The sequence below is a fragment of the Pelophylax lessonae genome, assembly GCF_965119305.1.
Source record: "Pelophylax lessonae genome assembly, chromosome: 1".
In the NCBI taxonomy this organism is placed as follows: Eukaryota; Metazoa; Chordata; class Amphibia; order Anura; family Ranidae; genus Pelophylax; species Pelophylax lessonae.
Genome location: NC_138768.1, coordinates 234,211,064 through 234,234,673, shown reverse-complemented (window position 1 = coordinate 234,234,673; position 23,610 = coordinate 234,211,064). Strand labels below are relative to the sequence as shown.

The window sequence follows — 23,610 nt, the reverse complement described above, 5'->3', positions numbered from 1 at the left end:
AATACTGTATCCTGGCAGAGGATTCCTCCCTCCATTTTCTTTGTGTCAGCATGCTGGCTGCAGGAAAAAAAAAAAAGCTAGCTGTTTATGGCCAGCTTTAATTTGTTCTATCTGTTGGGGGGGTTGTAGTTGAGGCGATTGTCTTTCTTTTAAATCCTGGTACAAACAGAAGGTACCAGCCGACTTTTGGTACATGTGGACCACTGTCTGTTGAACAGAAGCTGGTCTAATATTTGGCTTCTGTCGTACAGTCTTGCTGGAATTTCTGCATGTGATCATTGCTTGCGGTCAATAGCTGCAAGTGCTGATCAGTTGTTTCTGATGTGGGGTGAGTCACTTCTGTCAGAATACAATAGCTCGGTGGAAGAGATCCCTGCATCACTCACCCTTGTGACCTGCAGGTTAAATGAAGAAAAAAAAAAAACCTCAATGTGTTTTTTTTTTTTTTTTTACTAATGTTTTTTTTTCCCCTGTGTGAAATTGTGGTTTTATAACAATTGTATAATTTTCCACCAGGGACATTTACACGATCGATATGGACAACTTGTAATTCTTTATACAAAACTGCTCCTTTATAAGATTAGCTTCCACACAAAGGTATGACCACTCATTTTTGTAAAACTTGTGAGATTTATTAACCGATTGCTAAAATTCTGAATTTTTTTTTTTTTTCTTCAGCATCCAGAGTTCCCTCCAAACCTAGAAGTGACAGATGATGTTCTTGAAAAAGCAGCTGGTACAGATGTCAACAACATGTAGGTTGCTTATATTATTAGATTGCATTTAATTTTCCTGTGTATGTTTGGCTTTTTTGCTTTACATACGGTAAATTTGCTTATGGGCCTATGTTGACTGCCTTTTGTTTGCTTTAAAGGATAGGTTCACCTTTAGCAACATGTTACATGTTATACCTGTGTTTAGAGTGTAATATTTTGCTTTACACCATCTCCCCGATGACAGCGGGTGGGGGTTCCTGTCCCCCCAACCACTATCACATTTTATATTGGCACGACTGGACTGTGTCATTTATTCACAAAATTAATAAACTACAAGTTCCCAATGCACTGCTCCATTGACATTTCCTGCAACTCAGTAACTGACAGCCCTTACAGAGGTACAGGCAGAAAGCTGTAGAAATTTTCTGCAGTAGCCTCACATCCACTAATGGCTGGGGCAATACTTTGCAGACTTCTGTGCAAAAACAAATAATAAAAATAAACACACATTTCTCTTTCATTCATTGACAGACACAGCTCCTGATTCTTCCTAACCATTGGGTTATACTCCCCCCCCCCCCCCCCCCTACAGCAGTAGGACACTGGGCAGGAAAAAGCTTGACTACATCTATGGACAGTCCCAGGGGGTATACACCCACTTTCTACTATAGGCACTCCTTTTTTTTTTTTGCCTAGTCAATAGAAGGACCTAGTTCTTGCTGGGATCTCTGGTCTTGGCGTTTTTTTTTTTTTCCTTTTTAAATTTACATTTTCTTTTCTTTGTTATTTTGTTCCTTTGAGAATCTACAAACGATTGTCGGGTTGGGCGACAAACTGGATAACCTGGATCCAGAGGTTCCCCCCAGTCTAGCCAGCGAGCGCATAAAGACTGCTGCTCTGCGCTATGTCGGCCGCCACATAGCCCCACTGGATGTTTGAGTCAGCGGGGGATCGTGGTACTGGGGTACCTGGATGATCTTCTGCAAGTGGAGTCTTTGACTGCTCTGATGGACAACTGGAGATTGCTCTGCAAACTCTGAGGGAGTTCAGTTGGATTCTAAACCTTCAGGAGTCTGCTTTGGTTCTGTCCACCAAAACTGAACTATCTGGGTCTGACTCTGGACTCTGCCTCAGCCTGCATGTTTCTTCCTCTGGAAAAACTCCTGACATTGCAAGAAGCAATTCAGCTTCTGATGTTCAGCAGATGGTCATCCTTCGGGGCTTGCATGCGTGTGCTGGGCCTGATGGTGTCCACCCTTGAGGCGGTCTGTTTGCACAGCTCCACACAAGATCTCTGCTAAAGAGATTCTGGTGAAATGGGACAAGGATCCACGGTCACTAGAAGTGGCTTTGTTTTCTGTTTTTTCTTTGTTTTTCTCCCCCTGTACTAAACGGATGTCACCATGAATGCCAGCCTGTCTGGGTGGGTAGGCGTCCTCAGCACAGATGGGCTCAGGGGGTCTGGACTCTGCCGGAGTCCAGACTGACGATTAATGTTCTCGAAATCCGAGCGATCAACCTTTGTCTGACTTATTGTACAATTCATCTTCAGGGGTATCCGGTACGAATTCATTTGGACAATGCCACGACCTTGGTTTATGTCAATCACCAGGGATCGCCAAGTATTGTCCTGGCGGCTCGGTAAGTAGCTGGCAATCTAAGGTCGGCTGACCGATTCGTTCCAGCCCTCTCAAATTTCTGCCACGACTACTGTGCAGAATTAAAACAGAAGGGATTCCGTCCAGACTGACCTCGCCAGTCTTGGTACGCCGATCGGGTACGGCTGGTCGCCGATGCTCCTTGGGGACTTCCTCTCAGGGAGGATCTGCTGTCCCAAGGACTGATCTTCCATCCTGCTTTACAGTCGCTGGCTTTGACAGCTTGGCTGTTGAACGCCAGGTGCTGAAGGATGGAGGTTTGTCAGTGATTTCTACGCTGTTGAAAGCTAGGAAATCTACTTCTAGGAAGATCTACCATCGTATGTAGAAGATGTATATTGCATGGTGTGTGTCTCTTGGGGTTAATCCTCGCTCCTGGAACCCTGGGAACAAAGAACACGGAGGAAAAATGTGAGTGCTTCAAGAGCATACTAAACAAAGGGATTGACCAGTGGGATTAACCAAAGGGGAATAAATTTAAAAGAGCAAAACTAAACCCTGGGTGGCTAAACTCCAACATAAAAATGCATATTAATACTAAAGAAAAGGCCTTCAAAAAATACAAGGTTTACAGATGGGTATGGTGCCAGCTGATTGGAAAAAAGCCAACGTGGTACCAATATTTGAAAAAGGGCCGAGATATATCCTGGGTAACTATAGACCGGTCAGCCTAACATCAGTAGTCTGCAGGATTTTGGAGGGGATGTTAAGGGACCACATACAAGACTTTAGTAATGAAAATGGTATTATTAGTAGTAATCAGCATGGATTCTTGAAAAACCGTTCTTGCCAAACCAATCTATTAACCTTCTATGATGACGTGAGCTGCCACCTAGATAAAGGTAAGCCTGTGGATGTGGTGTATCTGGACTTTGCAAAGGCGTTTGACACCGTTCCCCACAAGCGCTTACTGTTCAAACTAAGGAAGATAGGTATGGACCATAAGGTGAGTACCTGGATATTGAACTGGCTCCGGGGAGAGTGCAAAGGGTAGTGATTAATGGGGAGTATGTGGATTGGGCGGGTGTGGAAAGTGGGGTCCCCCAGGGTTCTGTTCTGGGGCCAATCCTGTTTAATTTATTCATAATTGATCTAGAGGAGGTGATATTTAGTACAATCTCAGTATTTGCGGATGATACTAAACTAAGCATGAAAAATCCAAATGTATAACCACACTTGTGGTTATGAGTAAGCGACGAACAATGTCGTGAAACGCGTCAACCTGACACGTCTGTTTTGTACACTGTCTGTCCACTTTATTTTGAGGAATAAAGAAACTTTTGATTTTCAACATAATACCCTGAGTGCGGTCTTACATTTGGATTTTTCATACTCCTGGACGGCGGATCTGACCTGCACCGGGTCTGGAACGTACACCTGAGCGGCTCTCTCCCCTACCTTCTACTAAACTAAGCATGCCAATATCTTCTATGCAGGATGTGGAAACCTTACAAGCGGACCTGAACAAAATAATGGGGTGGGCAACTACATGGCAGATGAGGTTTAATGTTGAAAAATGTAAAGCAATGCACTTGGGTGCCAGAAACCAGAAAGTAAGCTACTCAATAGGGGGGGAACCTCTGGGTGAATCTAAGATGGAAATGGACCTGGGGGTACTGGTAGACAACAGGCTTGGAAGTGGCATGCAATGCCAAGCCGCTGCAAGCAAAGCCAACAGAATACTGGGATGTATAAAAAAGGAGATTCACTCCAGAAATAAAGATTATTCTCCCACTCTACTAGACTCTGGTCCGGCCACATCTGGAGTATGCTGTCCAGTTCTGGGCACCGGTCCTCAGGAAGGATGTGCTGGAACTGGAGAGAGTCCAGAGAAGGGCAACAAAAATAATTAGGGGAATGGAGGACATCAGCTATGAGGAAAGACTGCAAACACTGAACTTATTCTCTCTGGAGAAGACGATTGAGGGGGGATATGATATCATTGTACAAATACTGTACTGGCGACCCTAGCATAAGGAACAAACTATTCAGAGAAAGGGAATACAATAAGACACGTGGCCACTCACTAAAACTAGAGGAAAGGCGGTTTAACCTTAAAGTACGTAGGGGGTTCTTTACTGTCAGAGCAGTAAGGATGTGGAATTCTCTTCCGCAAACAGTCGTATCAGCAGGGAGCATTGATAGTTTCAAAAAACTATTAGATGGGCACCTTAAAGACCACAACATACAGAGGTATACAATGTACGGTTAACAGCAAACACACACACACATCATAGGTTGAACTGGACTTTTTTTTCAACCTCACTAACTATGTAACTATGAGGTAGGGAAGGTTAACCTTCCTTCAACTAGGGGTTTTACAGAAATTGGCCTTGAGTACCATCAAGGGCCAGGTATCTGCTTTGGCGGTCTTTTTCCAATGACTTTTGGCCTCACACTCCCTGGTGCGTACCTTTCTTCAGGGTGTCCGACATTTTGGTTCCTTCAATGCGGGCTCCGTTGCCGCCCCGGGGATCTTAATGTGGTGCTTTCAGCTCTCCAAAAGCCTCCCTTTGAAAATATTCGGGAGGTTTCCCTGCTTGCACTGCTCCAGAAGGTGGCCTTTTTTTGGTGGCTAGCACCTCTGCGTGCAGGTTGTTGGAACTGGCAGCGTTATCCTGTCGTTCACCTTAATGGTGATTCACAAGGATCAGGGGGTGCTTCGCCCCTGTCCGTCATTCCTTACTAAAGTGATCTCTGACTGTCATTTGAATGAAGACATTGTGTTGCCTTCCCTGTGTCCCAGGCAAAACATCCAAAGGAAATTGCCTTGCATGCCTTGGATATGGTCCGGGCAATTGGGGTGTACCTGGCAGCTATGGAGTCTTTTAGGAAGTGCGACTCTCTATTTGTGCTCATGGACGGACCTCACAAAGAATTGTCCGCTTCTTCTGCGGTCATTTCCAGTTGGATCAGACAGACGGTGGTTCAGGCCTATTGCATCAGGGGTCAGGTTCCTCCTTTCCCTGTCAAGGAGCACTGTACTAGGTTGCTTAGGGTCTCCTGGGCTTCCGTCATTAAGCGTCAGTGACGCAGGTTTGTAAGGCCGCCACCTGTTCATCGGTGCACACTTTTACAACATTTTTATAAAGTGGATGTGTTGGCATCTGCGGATGCTTTTTTGGGCCCCAAGGTTTTGCCGGCTGCGGCTTAGATGACCTGGTCCTCTTTGAGGGTGTATGGTTTTTTCAAGTGGACTCCAGTTGTTTATGATTGAGCTCCATGTTACCTGGTTGGCAGTGGTTAGCCTTGGAAATTTTTTTCTGCTTATTTCCAACCCCTGCTTTGGGACGTCCCAATGGTTAAGAAGAATCAGGAGCTGTGTCCGTCAATGAACAAAAAAGAAAATTGGAATTTTTGACTTACCATAAAATCTATTTCTCTGATGTTCATTGACTGACACAGCACCCACCCCTCTGTTGGCTTTCTTCTGACACTGCTTGTAACAAAACTGAGTGCCTATAGCTGAGAGTGGGTGTATACCCCTTGGGACTGCCCATAGGCAAGCTTTTTCCTGCCTAGTGTCCTACTCCTGGGGGGGGGGGGGGGGGTTTGGGGGCAGTGTAACCCAATGATTAAGAAGAATCAATCAGGAGCTGTCTGTCAATGAACATCAGAGAAATGGATTTTATGGTAAGTCAAAAATCCCATTTTTTAAAATCTGCAAATAGTGCGTTTTTTGTTAACAAAAGTGAACTTTGTCTATGTGGGTTTTGTGTTTTTGTATACAAGTGTATGGGTATAGGCAGTTTGCTTGAAGGAGGTCAGCTGCACCTGTCAATTCTAAATGATCTCGGAAACCTCTCAAACTCATGTCAAACTGATGCTTTTAACACAGACCCCATATTTGCACATCCTTTGCATGTTGTACCTTATAAAAATAACAACTAGAGCATATCATAGGTTAAAAGAATCTGTGATATTGCAGAATAAAGAAATGAGATGTAGTAGGATTGTGTCCATTTACATTGAGCATAGCCTTGAGATCTTGAGCGCTGGAGAAGTTTTGCCACTTAGTTTTAACAGTCTTTGGTAAAAGGCTTCGGCATAATTAATAAACTCTTTGGTGCATTTAAGTTGCACACTAATTATCTCAGTCACTCATCCATCTCTGGAGCAAGCAGGAGATTGTGGCGATGTTCCTACATACAGTGGGACTATGTCACCCGCCGGCTCTAAGACTGAGAACTGAGCGATCCATGACTGATGATCGGTCAATTTTCAGTGTTCAGTGAGCAGAGAGCTGGAGACTGTCAATCACTAGCTCGCTGGTCTTTCCTTCAGTGGAGCGCTGAACTGTGAAGGGGCGGGAGTAGCTGGCTCATGGTCTCTGCGGATTGTTGAGAGGCTGAGCCAGCTGCCAGGCTTCTGGGCGGGTCCTGGCCTGATCGTTGGGATCTGAGCCCACACGAGTGAACCCATAGCAAGCGGCTTGCTCTGGGGGAATCAGCAGGAGGGATGAGCCAGGAGCACTGGCGGGGGACCCCAGAAGAGGAGGATCAGGGCTGCTCTGTGCAAAACCATTGACATGTTTGTTATTTTTATTTTAAAAAAAATGTACCTTTACAATCACTTTAACCATTGTTTGAATTATGAATAGACTTTGTGTAGATATAATGTGAAAGGTTAAAGTATAACTGAAGGCATCATTTTTATTTTTTTTGTAGTTTTTGATTGAGTGGAGAGGGGTTGTAACACCTGTCAGGCTTTCAATACTGTCTGTGTCCCCATTAGAGAATTTCACCCTCTTTTTGATTTTGTTACCATTATTACCAAAATTAAAAGAAAATCCCACTAGTCACTAGAACTGGGAATAGAGGGGGAATTTTCAGATGGAGACCCCAATCATGGTGATCCTGGTGACTACCAGAGATTTCACTCCCTTTGGATGGATTTTCTTTCCCTTCCTGTTGTGGCTATGGAACGGGAAGTTAAGGGAAATCTCCCCAATAGGACAAACATGGAAAAATTACAGGGGATTTAGCCCTACCCTGCTGTATTAAAAAATGGAAAAAAAAAAAAAGTTTTGCCTTCAGTTCTACATTGTTAATTCTTATTTCTGTCATTTAACATTTGTTGTGTTTTTAACAGATTCCAGCTAACAGTAGAAATGTTTGATTATATGGACTTTGAGCTTAAACTTGCTGAGGCCGGTAAGTAGATTTTCTGCACATACCTCATAATCCATTATTGTCTAGTCTAAAATAGAACCTTATACTGAACAATTTCTTGCCACATGTATTATCCTGGCCATTGAGAGTACTTGTAGATTAGTACTGTCAGTGTTCATGATTTCCAGCTCTGACTCCACAGTGACTTTGCAGTTGAGCCTTATTTCGGAGCCTAAAAACTCTGTACCTTGAAGTTCCTGGAGACGTCAGAAACCCCAACTCGGTGCAGAGCTGCTCCAAAAGTTGATAGTACATACTTTGAGGCAGTTTGGTCTGCTACAGTCACTTTTCTTTGCCTTCCTGAGTTTTAACTCTGCTCTGCCAGCACAGACAACTGGAGGGAAGAGCAAGAGGCATTTTCACTAAGAAAAATTGGATTTCTTGCGTGCTTGTAAAATCCTTTTCTTGCAATACTGTACAGGACACAGGCTATCGGCCCTAATGGATGGGTTATATGTTCAGGTGATTGAACACTGGCAAAGTCTCTAAAAGCTTTAAAATATTAAGGTAAAAAACATTTAGGCATCAGCATCCCCCTCAACCCCCCCCCCCCCCTCATTTTTTACTTACCTGAGCCCTCCTTTGATTCAGCGCTGGGCACGTCTGAAGCTCTTCTCTCTCCTCACTTCCGGATCTCACTGACTTTGCTGGGGTACCAGGAGACATTGGCTCCCAGTGCTGTCAATCCAAGCCAGTGATGAAGGGGGGGCTATCTGTGTCAATGGACTCGGGAGCGAGCATGCACAGCAGTGGGTCTCAGGAGCGAGCATGCACGAGGGCTCCCATGCAAAGCGGCTTCCCATTTAGATGGGGGTGGGGGGCACTGGACAGAGGAGAGGCCAGGAGAGGCGGCGCCAAAGCTGAGAAGAGGAGGTTCGCCGCCGCTCTGTGCCATTTCATAGCACAGAGCAGATAAGTATGGACATGTTTGTTTAAAAAAAAAAAAAAAAATTACCTTTGCAATCACTTTAACACTCCCTTTTATAACCCTTCCCACTATGTAATCCTCGTTTTTTTGCTAGTGTGATTAGGTGATGGATGCATCTTTGTTGGAGAGATTAATCATGATCCATCTATCAAGTATTCTAAAATGCATCTTCCAAGTCACTGCAGCACAGGTTGTCAGTTGCCCGCCAGTTTTGTGCCGCAGATACTGTAACCAGACACCATGCAAAGATAGGAGTAGGGCTGGTTTGTGGGTTGTAACTGCACTGGACCTGTGACGGTGTCACATCTGGGTACTTAATGCACTGTGTGTAGCTGGCAGGTGCTCTACAGGTCCAAGGCAGTGGTCCAACTGTGGAACATTCCAGTCTTTGAACATTCCCCCCTCAGAATGGGGGGGGGGGGGTTGGCCAAACCAAAGTGGGTAAACTGTGTGATCCCACAGAACAGGGTGTGGTAAGCAGGTGCCTTCCCATTAAACACTGGCAGTCAGGAGTCAGGCTCTGACTGGGTACCAGAGCGAGCAGGTCTTGGATACCCTGAAAATATTCTGTGTTCCCATTGGAGGTCGCGCACACACGCTGTCAGTTTTCAGTTTCAATTAACTGCAAGGGTGCTGATGAGCACACTTGTAGCTCATTCACAAGCCCGGCAGCTTGTAAACAGCCCATATCAGTGGTACAGGCTGAAAACTGCAGGGCTTGTCTGCAGGAGCCACTGATCATGATACAATGCTTTGCAGCCTCCTGAGAGAAAAAAAAAATTATGAAATATATCTGTATAAATATATGCTTTTTATTATTTTTACCCAAACATTGTGAACTTTGTCTTTATACCAAGATCAACTCTGTATTTCTGCTGATCAAAGAACTTGCATAGATGTTTTCCATTGTAATAATAGTTCCTAAGAAAGATGTGTCATTACTACAAGTATATGTATCATTTATGTTTTGTAATAAACATTAATACGAGATTAATGTCACATTACGTTAGTAAGACTGACTTTACTTATTCAAAGGAACTATAAGTTGTCTGTAGTTATATGTGGAGGAAATGATAGAAGATTCATGCCTCCAGTCAGGAACTGGGCGTAACAGAAAAAAGAGAGGTTATTTTTAAATTCTCCTTGATGTTTTTTCTTTTGTCCCAGTAATATATTGGCTGTCTCTCCTTTCCTTGTAGTATTTGCAAAGACATTTTAAAATTAATTTCTCTAGCGCTCATCGACAGACGTAGTCCTCGGTGATACACCACATTCGGGTTATGTTACCTCCGCAGGAGCAGGACTAGACAGGAAATTAAAAAGCTCTGGCCACACCCTAGGGGCAGTCCCAGAGGGTATATCCTCTCTCTCTCTGCCTCAGCAAATCAGTTATTTTCTGTCTAGTTAGGAGTAAGGACCTAGATACCTTGCTGGGATCTTAGGTCCTGGCAAGAATTTTTTTCTAAAAGGATTTTTAGACAGCTTTTTTTCTCCAGTGTTCCTGTGAGATCTTCAAGCAAGAAAGCTGAACTGGGCGACGGGCTGGATGTTGAGATCCGGTGGTCACCCCAGTTCAGCCTACGAGCGCGTGCAGGCCATAGCTCCGCGCTGGGTCGGCCGCGACAAAGTCCCATTAAAAGGACTGAACCCGCGAGTTAAACGTCTCGCTGAAACGCCAAAGACCATGAGTCACGGCGTCCGTATCGGTCGACAGCCCTCCCGCCCCGGTGGAGAGGGGTACTGTCAGGAGTTGGTGCCCGCCTGGTTCCGGTATGGTGAGTAGTATGTTCCCCCTTTTTCCCTGACGGGTTTTGTGGTGAACGCGGGCCCCTCTCTGTATGGTAAGAAAGAGTTCTTTCTATCCTATAACATGTCACAAATCCTCCTACTTTGAGTGTGATTTTATGTGTACAAAAAGCCAGGAGGCTTGGTTTGGGAGCTAACAATCTATTGTATACATGTTTTAAAGATGTAATCTGTGGCATTCTGGGAATCTTATGGGTTAAGTATAAGCTACCTACCAGTCAGAAGCCACGGACATGTAGACTGCCTTCCAAATCAGATCTCCAGCTATTAGCAGGCCTCCCGAACGGCCATGCGGTCCGCCAGGGCCGGTACCGCCAACCACGCCATATCCCCATGCAGAGAGAGTGTTGTGTGCCCTGCAGCACACCGCTAGTCAGCACAGGCCGCCGCCATTTTTTTTGCTGGATCGCACGAGCCGCCATTTTGGCGTAGCCTCGTGTCTCCAGCATGGGGGCGGCCATGTTTGAGGTGATCCTACACCTCGTGGAGCTTGGGGGAGGCACCGGAAGGCGTGCAGAGGGGCGGAGCCGCCTCCCTTCTTCCTGGGCAGCCAGCCAAAAGACTTCCTGTTTGTCAGCACAGCGCTGTAAGCTGTTGCAGTTTAACTCTGAGCATCAAGTGGTGAGCCTGGGGGTCTATCTCTCTCTCGATCGATAGGGATCCCTAGCAGGTAACACTAAGGGGCTTTTTGTGGCGCTGGGGGTCAGAAAAAAAAAAAAAAAAAAAAAAGAGTTTTTTTCTTTTGAATTATATTATCCAGGAAGTAACTGGAGTTATCATGGATCCTGCCACACATATTCCCCCACCTGTTTCCCTCGAGGGGGCCTCGGGACCCGCCGGTGCACAGAGTATAGAATCATTTACAGCAATCTTGGAGTCTATGGTGGCTCGGGTGGAGGCGGCCTGTCAGGGACGGGGGTCAAGGAAACGACCCCCGCCTACCCCTATACCATCTGACACCTCTGACTCAGATTCAGAGATGGTCACGGCAGTTGCAGGTTCCTCTGCAAGGGCTGTTATCCCAGGTAAAGCCCCCTCAGACAGTGAGGAGGACGCTTCTTCTCCTGCTATAATTCAGGAAGAAGCATTGGTGGACGCACTAGTTGTGGCAGTGCAAGAAACCTTAAAACTTGAGGCTTTACCGGCAGAGGCAACTGAAACAGAGAGGCCTTTCGGTACTAATAAGCCCATCAAGATGGCGAAGGCTTTTCCGGTACCTAAATGTTTTGGTAATCAGATTAAAGGAGAATGGGAGCATTCTAAACGTACCTTTACTATTTCCAAACGTATTGCTAGACGCTATCCCTTTGAGGAATCCATCATTAAGAAATGGACGGTACCACCAGTCGTGGATCCGCCTATTTCCAGGCTGAATAAAGCCACGGTTATTCCAGTGGAGGACACTTCGTCCTTTAAGGATCCGGTGGATCGAAAGATAGAAGCAGAGTCCCGCACTATCTTTTCTCTGATAGGGTCAGCATTTAGACCAGTAATTGTTATTGGTCTAGTTTCCCAGACACTTACGGAATGGGCGAAAATGGTACGCCAAGATCTTAGGGGAAAAGATATTCCCCAGGAGACATCTGATTTGATGGAACAGATCATACAAGGGCTACGGTTTATCTGTGACGCAGCCTTGGACACAACTCCCTTATTAGGGCATGCATCTAAGTTAGCAGTGATCCTCAGACGTGTGCTGTGGTTAAAATGCTGGTCAGCTGACCTAGGTTCCAAAAAGACCTTGACCAATCTCCCTTTTCAGGGGAATCGTCTATTTGGGGCCAACCTAGATGAAATCATTAAGGATGCCACTGGGGGCAAGAGCACTTTCTTGCCACAGGCTGCAAAAACTAAGGGACCTCGCAACAAGCGAGGACCTTTCTTTACCGCCCATAAAGGGCGCCCGGCTGGTACTAGCGGGAAAGGCAAGACTCCTCCAGGAGGATTCAAGAAGGGCTGGTCGGACAAGCAGAGGACCAACCCAGCCAAACCCGAAGCAAAGCAGTACACAGCCTGAAGGTGCGCCCCCACCCGGTTTCAGGGTGGGGGGACGTTTTCACCGGTATTCAGGACATCAGATCGAGCATCAACCACTACTACCGGTGCGATTCTTCCCTTCCAACATTTAAGTACCACAGGAAGCGGTAGTTACCGTTCCCTGAATAGATCTTTTCCTTTACCCTTTCCTAAGATTAGTCCCGATACCTCACAGGAATCGGATCTGGTTGACCAGATAGGCCAAGTAGCCTCTAGTCGGGTGACTTCGGTCCCTGAGGTTCAACCAGAAAAGATCACCTTTCCTGATAACTATCAGGTATCTGATAAATGTGTGGAAACAGAAAACGACCAGACTTTCTCGGATGGTCGGGGCCAGATAGCTCTAGGGACGCCTGGTTCAGATCCAATCAGCGCTAGTGGTCCTAGAGATTCTAGGCTGGCCTCCTCAAGCCGGCCTGGCCGACTTGGACATGCTAGTCGCAGACGTTCCGTGGGAACTTCGTCTCAGGGAGTGTCTGTGGTCTCAAGGACCAATTTACCTTCGTGCTTTACAGTCGCTGGTTTTAATGGCCTGGCCATTGAGACCCAAGTACTGAAGGACAGAGGTTTGTCTACTTCTGTCATTCCTACCCTTATTAAAGCAAGGAAAGCGACTTCCAGCAAAGTCTATTATCACACATGGAAGACTTATATTGCGTGGTGCGAATCTTTAGGATTTCCTCCACGTACCTATTCGGTGTCTCGAATATTAGCCTTTTTGCAACAAGGGGTTGAGCAGAAGCTAGCCTTGAGCACCATCAAGGGTCAGGTTTCAGCATTAGCAATCTTCTTTCAGAAGCCGTTAGCTACCAAATCCTTGGTGCGGAATTTCATCCAGGGGGTGCGGCACCTGGCTCCTCCAGTCCGCGCGCCCTTACCGCCCTGGGATCTTAATTTGGTTTTGTCGGTTCTACAGAAACCTCCTTTTGAAAACATCAGGGAGATTCCCTTGCTTACTTTATCCCAGAAGGTGGCCTTCTTGGTGGCTATTACTTCTGCTCGCAGGGTGTCAGAACTGGCTGCATTATCATGCCAGTCCCCATACCTAGTGATTCATAGGGATAAGGTAGTACTTCATCCTAAGCCATCTTTTCTTCCTAAGGTGGTTTCAGATTTTCATCTGAATGAAGATATTGTACTACCTTCCTTGTGTCCTCAGCCCAAGCATCATCGGGAACATGCGTTGCATTCCTTAGATGTGGTTCGGGCAATCAGGGTATACCTGAAAGCTACGGAATCATTCCGTAAGACGGATTCACTTTTTGTGATCACGGATGGCCCCAGAAAGGGTTTGCCTGCATCTGCCGCAACCATTGCCAAATGGATTAGACAGACGGTGGTACAGGCTTATTCTATTAAGGGTCAGAGTCCTCCGTTCCCTGTTAGGGCGCACTCCACTCGAGCGCTCAGTACTTCCTGGGCCTTTCGCCATCAGGCGTCAGTGGTCCAGGTATGTAAGGCGGCCACCTGGTCGTCGGTACATACCTTTACAAAATTCTATAAAATTGATGTGACGGCATCGGCGGATGCCTCATTTGGCCGCAAGGTTTTGCAGGCCGCAATTTGAGGAGACCGGTGGTCTACCTCGAGGGTTTTTTTCTGTTTGAAAATTTTTTTGTTGAGTCTCATCATTAAGGATGAGCATTGTAAACTTCTAGTTGGCACCGGTTGGGCCTTCTAGATTGGGATTTGATTTCCATTTTCCCACCCCTCAGTTGTGATACTGCTCTGGGACGTCCCGAAGGTGGTGTATCACCGAGGACTACGTCTGTCGATGAGCGCTAGAGAAAAATGGATTTTTGTAAAATCTTACCGTAAAATCCTTTTCTCTTAGCTCATCGACAGACGTAGTCCCCGCCCCTCTATTTTGGAGTTGGGTTGGGTTAAATTCTCTAAGCACTGCTTTTTCACATAACTGATTTGCTGAGGCAGAGAGAGAGAGGATATACCCTCTGGGACTGCCCCTAGGGTGTGGCCAGAGCTTTTTAATTTCCTGTCTAGTCCTGCTCCTGCGGAGGTAACATAACCCGAAGGTGGTGTATCACCGAGGACTACGTCTGTCGATGAGCTAAGAGAAAAGGATTTTACGGTAAGATTTTACAAAAATCCATTTATTTCTCTAGACAAAGCAGTGCAGTTTTATGCTGATTTACAACTGAGTTAAAATTTGTACTTTGCTTTTTAGTAGCTTTTGTCAATTTCATTAAAGTGGTATTAAACCCAAAAGCAAACATTTATTATATTGCAGCTTACCAATTCTTAGATGTGATGACTGTATTAGTTTTCTTTTTTAGGTTTTCTTTCTTATATTTTTAATTGGTAATCCAGCCAGTAAGTCTGTTTCTCTGTCGCTCATTGACCGACGCAGGACTCATATCTTGATATCAGTAAGGTATTGCTGCCCCCTACAGGAGTAGGACACTAGGCAGAAAAAAAGTTCTGGCTACACCTATGGGCTTTCCCAGGGGGTATACCCTCTCTCTTCCTGCTATAGGATGTCAGTTTCTTTCTGCCTAGTCATGAGTAAGGATCCAAGTTCCTTGCTGGGACCTCTGGTCCTGGCAAGCTTTTTATATTTTTTTTTTTTTAGCTAGTTTTATATGGATTGTTTCTGTGAGATCTACAAGCAATTATGCTGGATCTGGGCGACGGGCTGGATGTTGAGATCCAGTGGTCACCCCAGCCGGCCAACGAGCGCGTGCAGGCCTGGATGACCTCCTTCTCTGTGCGGAGTCTCCACAGGCTGATTGTACCCCAAAATACTGTATATGACACCACTCTGTTGGATGCCCACCCCTGTCGGTATACAAGAACTTTGCGTTCAGGGAGCCCAGGCTTAAAACAATTCTAGGGCATATATATCCAACACGCAGGATGTCAGTCCACACTGAAAAATTTGCTTGTATTTCTATATTTTGTTTTTTTTTCTACTAATATTCATTGTTTTTAATGGATTTGTAATAAAATGCTTGATTTTAGAAAACTTCGCCTGTTGTGAGGTTGTACTGTGCCTGCAAAGTCCATTTCTTTCGCACATTTTTTGACAATCATCTGATTTATGCCTTTCCTCCTCTCAAGCTTCTGCCAAGACTTCTACAAGCTCGAGGCAGAAGGGATTCCTGGTCATATTAGTGGTCCTGGACTGGCCCCGTCGGGCCTGGTACGCCAACCTTGTGCGGCTGGTTGTCGACATTTCCTTGGAAGCTTCCTCTCAGGGAGGATCTGCTATCCCAAGGGCCAATCTTCCAGCCTGCTTTACAGTCGCTGGCTTTGACGACTTGGCTGTTGAAAGCCAGGGGCTGAAGGATAGAGGAATGTCTGAATCAGTGATTCCTACGCTGTTAAAAGCTAGGAAATCTACTGCTTGGAAGATCTCTTATCGTACGTGGAAGGTGTACATTGCGTGGTGTAAATTCCTTGGTTCCTCCTCGCTTTTTTTCGATGGCTCGGATTTTAACCTTCCTTCAACGAGGGGGTTGAACAGAAGTTGACCATGAGTACTATCAAGGGCCGGCTGTAGGCATTGCCGGTTTTTGTCCGACACTTTGCTAACTCTCTTCAGGGTGTTCGTCACTTGGTCCCTCCGGTGTGGTCTCCTTTGCCGCCTTGGGACCTCAATTTGGTACTTTTGGTTCTCCAGAAGTCTCCTTTTGAGAAACTTCCCTTCCTACACACTAGAAGTTTTCCCTTTTTACACTGTCCCAGACGATGGCCTTTTTGGTGGCTATCACCTCTGTGCGCAGGGTGTCAGACCTGGAGGCGTTATCCTGTCCACCTTATCTGGTGATTCACAGGGATAAGGTGGGGCTTCGCTCCTGTCTGTCATTTCTTCCTAAGGTGGTCTCTGATTTTCATTTGAATATAGCCATTGTGTTGCCTTCCCTGTGTCCTAGGCCTGAACATCCTAAGGAAATTGCCCTGCATGCCTTGAATGTGGTCTGGGCAATTAGGGTGTACCTGGCAGCTAGGGAGTCTTTCTGGAAGGTAGACTGTCTATTTGTGCTCACGTATAACCTTGTGAAGGGTTGTCCACTTCCTCTGCGACCATTTTTAGATGGCTTAGAGAGACGTGGTTCAGGCCTATTCCATCAGGGGTCAGGTTTCTCCTTTCCCTGTCAAGGCGCACTCTACTGGGGCGCTTAGTGCCTCCTGGGCCTTCTGTTATCGTGCATCGGGGACGCAGTTTAAAATAAAGGTGACCAGCGCTATGGAGTGTGTGAAATAAATAAAACAATAGAATAATAGCAAGTAGGAGGTGCAGGTGTGAGCTGCCACCAACCAACCCCTTAATCAGAGGTCAAAGTGAAGATAAACGTAAAAAAGTTGGTAAACGGCGCTACTTGTTAAATATGTATATCCAAATGTTTCAAGAAAATTGTGCATTCATAAAGAATACAAAATTTAAATTATTAAAGTGCAGAAGGGACGTAGTGTGTGGACTAAAAGTGTTCAATGTCCACTAAAATAATAGTGTTTGGAACAATGAATAAACAAAACAGATGAAAATAAATATAAATTTATTGATAAAGTGCAGATAGTGACTAATTCAGTGCGGAAAGGATTATATATATATATATATATATATATATATATATATATATATATATATATATCCCAATCAGGTGGTCACTAAAAAGTATTGAGGCTTTAAAACGAGATACTAATAGTGCTAAATAAGTGCTGGTGAAAGTTAAAAATTATATACGGTGCGTGTGTATATATGCGTGTGTGTGTGTGTGTGTGTGTGTGTGTGTGTGTGTATATATATATATATATATATATATATCTTTGATGCAGGTGAAGTGTGTGTTAATACCTGTGGTGGCCACTAGGTATCGCACTCACCCTATGTAGCATCCAAGATGGTAATAATAGACCGCTATCAAGCAGAAAGAATCCTGGGGGTTTCGTCCATAAATCGAGCAGATGGTCTGGGAGTTTGGGCGTTCATCAGACCTAGATGCTCCAATAAAGAGAAGAAAATCCCATAGTGCAGTATAAAAATTAAGCGTTGAAAGTATAGTGCACTCACGCTTAGGCTGCGGCTGTATCGGATCAGTTGTAGATTTATTTTCATCTGTGCACTTTTGTTTATTCATTGTTCCAAACACTATTATTTTAGTGGACACTGAACACTTTTAGTCCACACACTGCGTCCCTTCTGCACTTTAATATTTTAATAATTTTAATTATTTATTCTTTATGAATGCACAATTTTCTTGAAACACTTGGATATATATTTAACAGGTAGCGCCGTTTACCAACATTTTTTTACGTTTATCTTCATCGGGGACGCAGGTTTGCAAGGCGGCCACCTGGTCGTCATTTGCATCTACGGAATCTTCTCTTGGACGCAAGGTTTTGCTGGCTGCTGTTCATGAGGTGGGCTCCAGTTGTTTGGTTGAGCCCCTTTTGCCTGGTTGGTAATGTTTAGCCTTGGGAATTTTTTGCTGTTTCCCAGCTCTCATGTTTAAAACTGCTTTGGGACGTCCCAATGGTTAAGAATACCAGAAGCTGTGTCTGTTAATGAACGAAAGAGAAAATGGGATTTTTGACTTACCGTAAAATCCATTTCTCTGATGATCATTGACAGACAAAACACCCACCCCTCTGTGGAGTTATAATGTAACAAAACTGAGGGGCTATAGCAGAGAGAGGGAGTATACCCCCTGGGACTGCCCATGGGTGTAGCCAGAATCTTTTACAGCCTAGTGTCCTACTCCTGTAGGGTATAACCAATGGTTAAGAATACCAGAAGCTGTGTCCGTCAATGAACATCAGAGAAATGGATTTTACGGTAAGTCAAAAATCCAGTTTTTTCCTGCATGGGTTTAGTGTACTTCAGTGGGAGTACTGTATGTAATGTATGCTGCATAAAGTAACAGAGTCTTCTGTGATCAGTTATCAGACAGCTGAACAGCGCCATTGCGGTCTCCCAGATGTCATCCGGACAATGTAAGCTGGCCCCTCTTATACAGGTGATTCAGGACTGCAGTCATCTTTATCACTACACCGTCAAGTTGATGTTCAAGCTGCACTCGTGTAAGTGGCTTTGATGTCTCTTACTCACTGTAATAAATGTTCTCATGTATTCCTTCCTTGTTATTGTGAGATTGGCAAAGACATTTAAAGTAGGAGCTGGTAGACTACATCAGCCATTGCCCCCTCCATATCGGTATGGTTACAAAGATTGCTCTGAATTTTAGGCTACATTTATGTGATGAATGAATGTTGATGCATTTACATTTCATATATGGTTTTTAAAAAGCGGTAAGAACCGGTAAATGCAATTTGACTTGCTCGGGAGGATACAAGCTTCAGGGCCTATATTTGAGCCGTTTTCTGGTATCAGGACGTCTGATATGTACAACGGTGTTTTGGATATAACACTGAGAAAATATTTATAGCCGTGGAGCTTAAAAGAGGAGTATGGGTGTCTTTTTTTTTTTTACGCTTCATCCTATTCCTGTAAGCTGCTAATACATAAAAATAATTTGAGCCCTTTGAAATGTGCGCCCCTTCTGTTAAAATCAAGTTAAATAACAGTGGGAGGGGCTACAGTCTTCTCTTCTTATGCCGACAGTCTTGGCGGGATCCACCTCCTTTCCATCTTCTGTTTGATTGATGTTGGCTCTGGGCTGTCTGCTCTCCCCCTCCTTCTGCTCGCTTCCTCCCTCCTCTCACACAGCACACATCGATTCTCTTACAGATACGCTCTATCTGCACACTGTGTGTAGCTGCCTAATATGCTGTCCTGTGAATTTCTCAGATAATGTTTTTGCAGCATAGCAGGCAGCTACACAGTTTGCAGATAGAGGCTGTCTGTAAGAGAATGGATCTTTCTTAGCCGTGTGCCATGTGAGAGGAGGAGGGTGAGAGGGGCTGTGCTGCCTGTGCTTAGACTGTGTGCAGTATGAGGATGTGAGAAGGAGCCCAATGGACACAGCTTCCATGGAGGGTGGGGGAGCACAACTGAAATTTGGAGGGGGGGGGGGGTGGAGGTTACAGCCATTCCCAGCACCTCCCTCTGGATCCAGCCATATCTATAACACTTATGTATTTTCCACTATGCACAGGAATAGCACAGTGCCTAAACTTGTTTTCTGTTCATGTGTGTGCGCCTGTTCAGTAGGTGTGGCCACATCTCCCAGTAGAGGAGGAACGAAAAGAGGGGGCTGATAAATGTAGTGCCCCCTGCTGGAAAATCAAAAGGAGGAAGAGAAGAAAGAAGTCAATTCATGATTACATAAATACAGTATCTCACAAAAGTTCATACAATACATAAATACAGTATCTCACCCCTCACGTTTTTGTAAATATTTTATTACATCTTTTCGTGTGGCAACACTAAAGAAATGACACTTTGCTGCAACATGAAGTAGTGAGTGTACAGCTTGTATAACAGTGTAAATTTGCTGACCCCTCAAAATAACTCAACACACAGCCATTATTGTCTAAACCGCTAGCAACAAAAGCGAGTACACCCCTAAATGACAATGTCCAAATTGGGCTCAATTAGCCATTTTCCCTCCCCGATTTCATGTGACTCATTTGTGTTACAATGTCTCCCGTGTGAATGAGGAGCAGGTGTGTTAAATTTGGCATCATCGCTCTCATTTTTTACATACTTGTCACTGGAAGTTCAACATGGCACCTCATGGCAAAGAACTCTCTGAGGAGCTGAAAAAAAACATTGTTGCTCTACATCAATGTTAATCAACCTTTTTTCAGTCGAGGCACACCCCCAAATTATGGACAGTCTTGAGGCACCCTTTAACATTTTGGACAGTCTTGAGCCATCCCATCCTAAAATGTAAAAACTATTCTAAAAGTTTTACATAATGCAGCAACATCCACAGACGTATGACGCCCAATGTTAGAGATACAAGTTCGTACTGACTAGTATTCCAATGTTTCTCTTTTTCCTTAGTTTTTCTCCATCGCTCAGCTAATGTGACCCCAAAACCTATGGAGAGAAGCAGGGGAGGGTCAAACTGACATCCTCCTTATCAACTGATGATGTCATTCGTCATTAGCAGGTCGGCAGCTACAGGGTCATAATGGTGCACAATGAAAACCTCTGACTTTGTGTACCTAAAAGGAAGGCTTCATCCACCTGCTGCCTTGTATACAATTTTTGGGGCATTTTGCTGAGGCACCCCTGGGCACCCTGGTTGAAAAAGGCTGCTCTACATAAACATGGCTTAGGCTATAAGAAGATTGCCAAGACCCTGAAACTGAGCTGCAGCACTGTGGCCAAGACCATACAGCGGTTGGTGAAGCCTCTTCTAAAGATGATGTTCAAGAAAGCCTGCAAGCAGTTTGCTGTAGACAAGCAGACTAAGGACATGGATTACTTGAACCATGTCCTGTGATCTGAGGTAACCAAGATAAACTTATTTGGTTTAGATGGTGTCAAGCATGTGTGGCAGCAACCAGGTGAGGATACTGAAGCAGAGCATGATCCTCCCCATTTGGAGACTGGGCCGCAGGGCAGTATTCCAACATAACGACCCCAAACACACCTCCCAGACAACCACTGCCTTGCTAAAGAAGCTGAAGGTAAAGGTGATGGACTGGCCAAGCATGTCTCCAGACCTAAACCCTATTGAGCATCTGTTAGGCATCCTCAAACAGAAGGTGGAGGAGCACAAGGTCTCTAACATCCACCGACTCTTTGGTAGGGAAGGATTGCACCTAAATGGGGAGGGTGCAGCTGTACTGGATGAGAGGATGGCCATAAATTTAGAGCGGCTTTTAAACAAGGTGATGGGGGGGGGGGGGGTACAGATGTAGATTTAGCCAGCGGGGAGCAAGATTCTGAGGGCACAAAGGGGGACATTAGCGGTACGGTGTTCAGAGCCCCTAAACCCAAGGTGAGTATGGGGAAAATCACAAGAGCAGCCTAAAAACAACATCAAACTAGGATATATGCAACCGGTCAAAATTATGAGGTTTGTATACCAATGTCAGAAGCCTGGCCAACAAGATGGGAGAGCTGGAGCTACTGATGTTTGAGGAGGACTTAGATTTTGAGGGGATAACAGAGACTTGGTTCGACAGTTCTCATGATTGGATGGTGACCATTCAGGGGTATTCCCTTTATCGCAGGGATAGAGAAGATAAAAAAGGGAAAGGAGTATGTCTGTATATTAAGAACAGTGTACAGGTAAATATGAGGGATGATATTAATAATGGAGCTATGGACGAGGCAGAATCCTTATGGGTAGAACTTAAAAGTGAAGGTAATATTGGGCGTATGCTATAGGCCCCCCAACCAGAGGGAGGAGGGGTAGGGGGAGGCAGACCTTCTTTTACAGATAGGATTGGCAGCAAGGATGGGAAATGTCATTATAATGGGGGACTTTAATTATCCAGATATAGACTGGGCAGAAGGAACCACGCATTCAGCCAAGGCTCGGCAGTTCCTAAATGTTTTGCAGGACAATTTTATGGGTCAGATGGTGAACGCACCGACAAGAAATAATGCAGTACTTGACCTACTGATTACCAACAATACAGACCTGCTCACGGATATAGAAATACGGGGCAACTTAGGAAACAGTGACCATAGGTCAATTAGATTCAGTATTTATCATAGTAATAGGAAACACAAGGGTAATATAAGGACAATGAATTTCAAGAGCCAATTTCCCAAAACTGTGCTCTCTGCTAGAAAATATCAAATGGGATAGAACCCTGGGAACAAAGAACACGGAGGAAAAATGGGAGTGCTTCAAGAGCATACTAAACAAAGGGATTGGCCAGTGCATTCAAAAAAGAAATACATTTAAAAGAGCAAAGCTAAACCCTGGGTGGCTAAACTCCGACATAAAAATGCATATTAATACTAAAGAAAAGGCCTTCAAAAAATACAAGAATGAGGAGTCATTGGCCGCATTCAAGCATTACACAAAAGAATCGGGGGGCAATACTAACCCAGCTTGGAAGGCTAAACTAAATAATACACCTCAGGAAGTACTGCCATGGCAAACAGAAGTTAGGTTTAGAACTAAACTAGAGAAACTTAACATAAATAAATCACCAGGACCGGAAGGCTTGCACCCGAGGGTTCTTAAAGAGCTCAGCCAGGTGATTGCCAGACCATTATTCCTGATCTTTAAGGATTGTCTTCAGACGGGTATGGTTCTAGCTGATTGGAAAAAAGCCGACGTGGTACCAATATTTAAAAAAGGGCCGAGATATATCCCGGGTAACTATAGGCCGGTCAGCCTAACATCAGTAGCCTGCAAGATTTTGGAGGGGATGTTAAGGGACCATATACAAGACTTTAGTAATGAAAACGGTATTATTAGTAGTAATCAGCATGGATTCATGAAAAATCGTTCTTGCCAAACCAATCTATTAACCTTCTACGATGAAGTGAGCTGCCACCTAGATAAAGGTAAGCCTGTGGATGTGGTGTATCTGGACTTTGCAAAGGCCTTTGACACCGTTCCCCACAAACGCTTACTGTACAAGCTAAGGAATATAGGTATGGACCATAGGGTGAGTACCTGGATAGAGAACTGGCTCCAGGGGAGAGTCCAGAGGGTGGTGATTAATGGGGAGTACTCGGATTGGGCAGGTGTGGAAAGTGGGATCCCCCAAGGTTCTGTCCTGGGACCAATCTTGTTTAAATTATTCATAAATGATCTATAGGAAGGGGACATCTAGCACAATCTCGGTATTTGCGGATGATACTAAACTAAGCATGCCAATATCTTCTATGCAGGATGTGGAAATCTTACAAGCGGACCTGAACAAAATAATGGGGTGGGCAACTACATGGCAGATGAGGTTTAATGTTGAAAAATGTAAAGTAATGCACTAGGGCGTCAGAAACACGAAAGCAAGCTACTCACTAGGGGGGAAACCTCTGGGTGAATCTAAGATGGAAAAGGACCTGGGGGTCCTAGTGAACAACAAGCTTGGCAGGGGCATGCAATGCCAAGCCGCTGCAAGCAAAGCCAACAGAATACTGGCATGTATAAAAAAGGGGATTCACTCCAGAAATAAAGAGATTCTCCCACTCTACAAGACTCTGGTCCGGCCACATCTGGAGTATGCTGTCCAGTTCTGGGCACCGGTCCTCAGAAAGGATGTGCTGGAACTGGAGAGAGTCCATAGAAGGGCAACAAAAATAATTAGGGGAATGGAGGGCATCGGCTATGAGGAAAGACTACAAGCATTGAACCTATTCTCTCTGGAGAAGAGATGCTTGAGGGGGGATATGATGTCAATGTACAAATACTGTACTGGTGAGGACCCTAGCTTAAGGAACAAACTTTTTA

At 44.9% G+C, this 23,610-nt stretch overlaps 1 protein-coding gene across 1 annotated transcript in view; it reads left to right on the top strand.

Annotated features, from left to right (window-relative positions):
- HIP1R (huntingtin interacting protein 1 related) overlaps positions 1 to 23,610 on the top strand; it is a 271,144-nt gene that overhangs the window by 91,576 nt on the left and 155,958 nt on the right. Inside the window, exons 5-8 of the mRNA XM_082258417.1 lie at positions 517 to 597; positions 679 to 755; positions 7,466 to 7,527; positions 18,218 to 18,358. Coding sequence (XP_082114543.1) covers positions 517 to 597; positions 679 to 755; positions 7,466 to 7,527; positions 18,218 to 18,358 — 361 coding nt within the window. The remainder of the gene's footprint in view (positions 1 to 516; positions 598 to 678; positions 756 to 7,465; positions 7,528 to 18,217; positions 18,359 to 23,610) is intronic.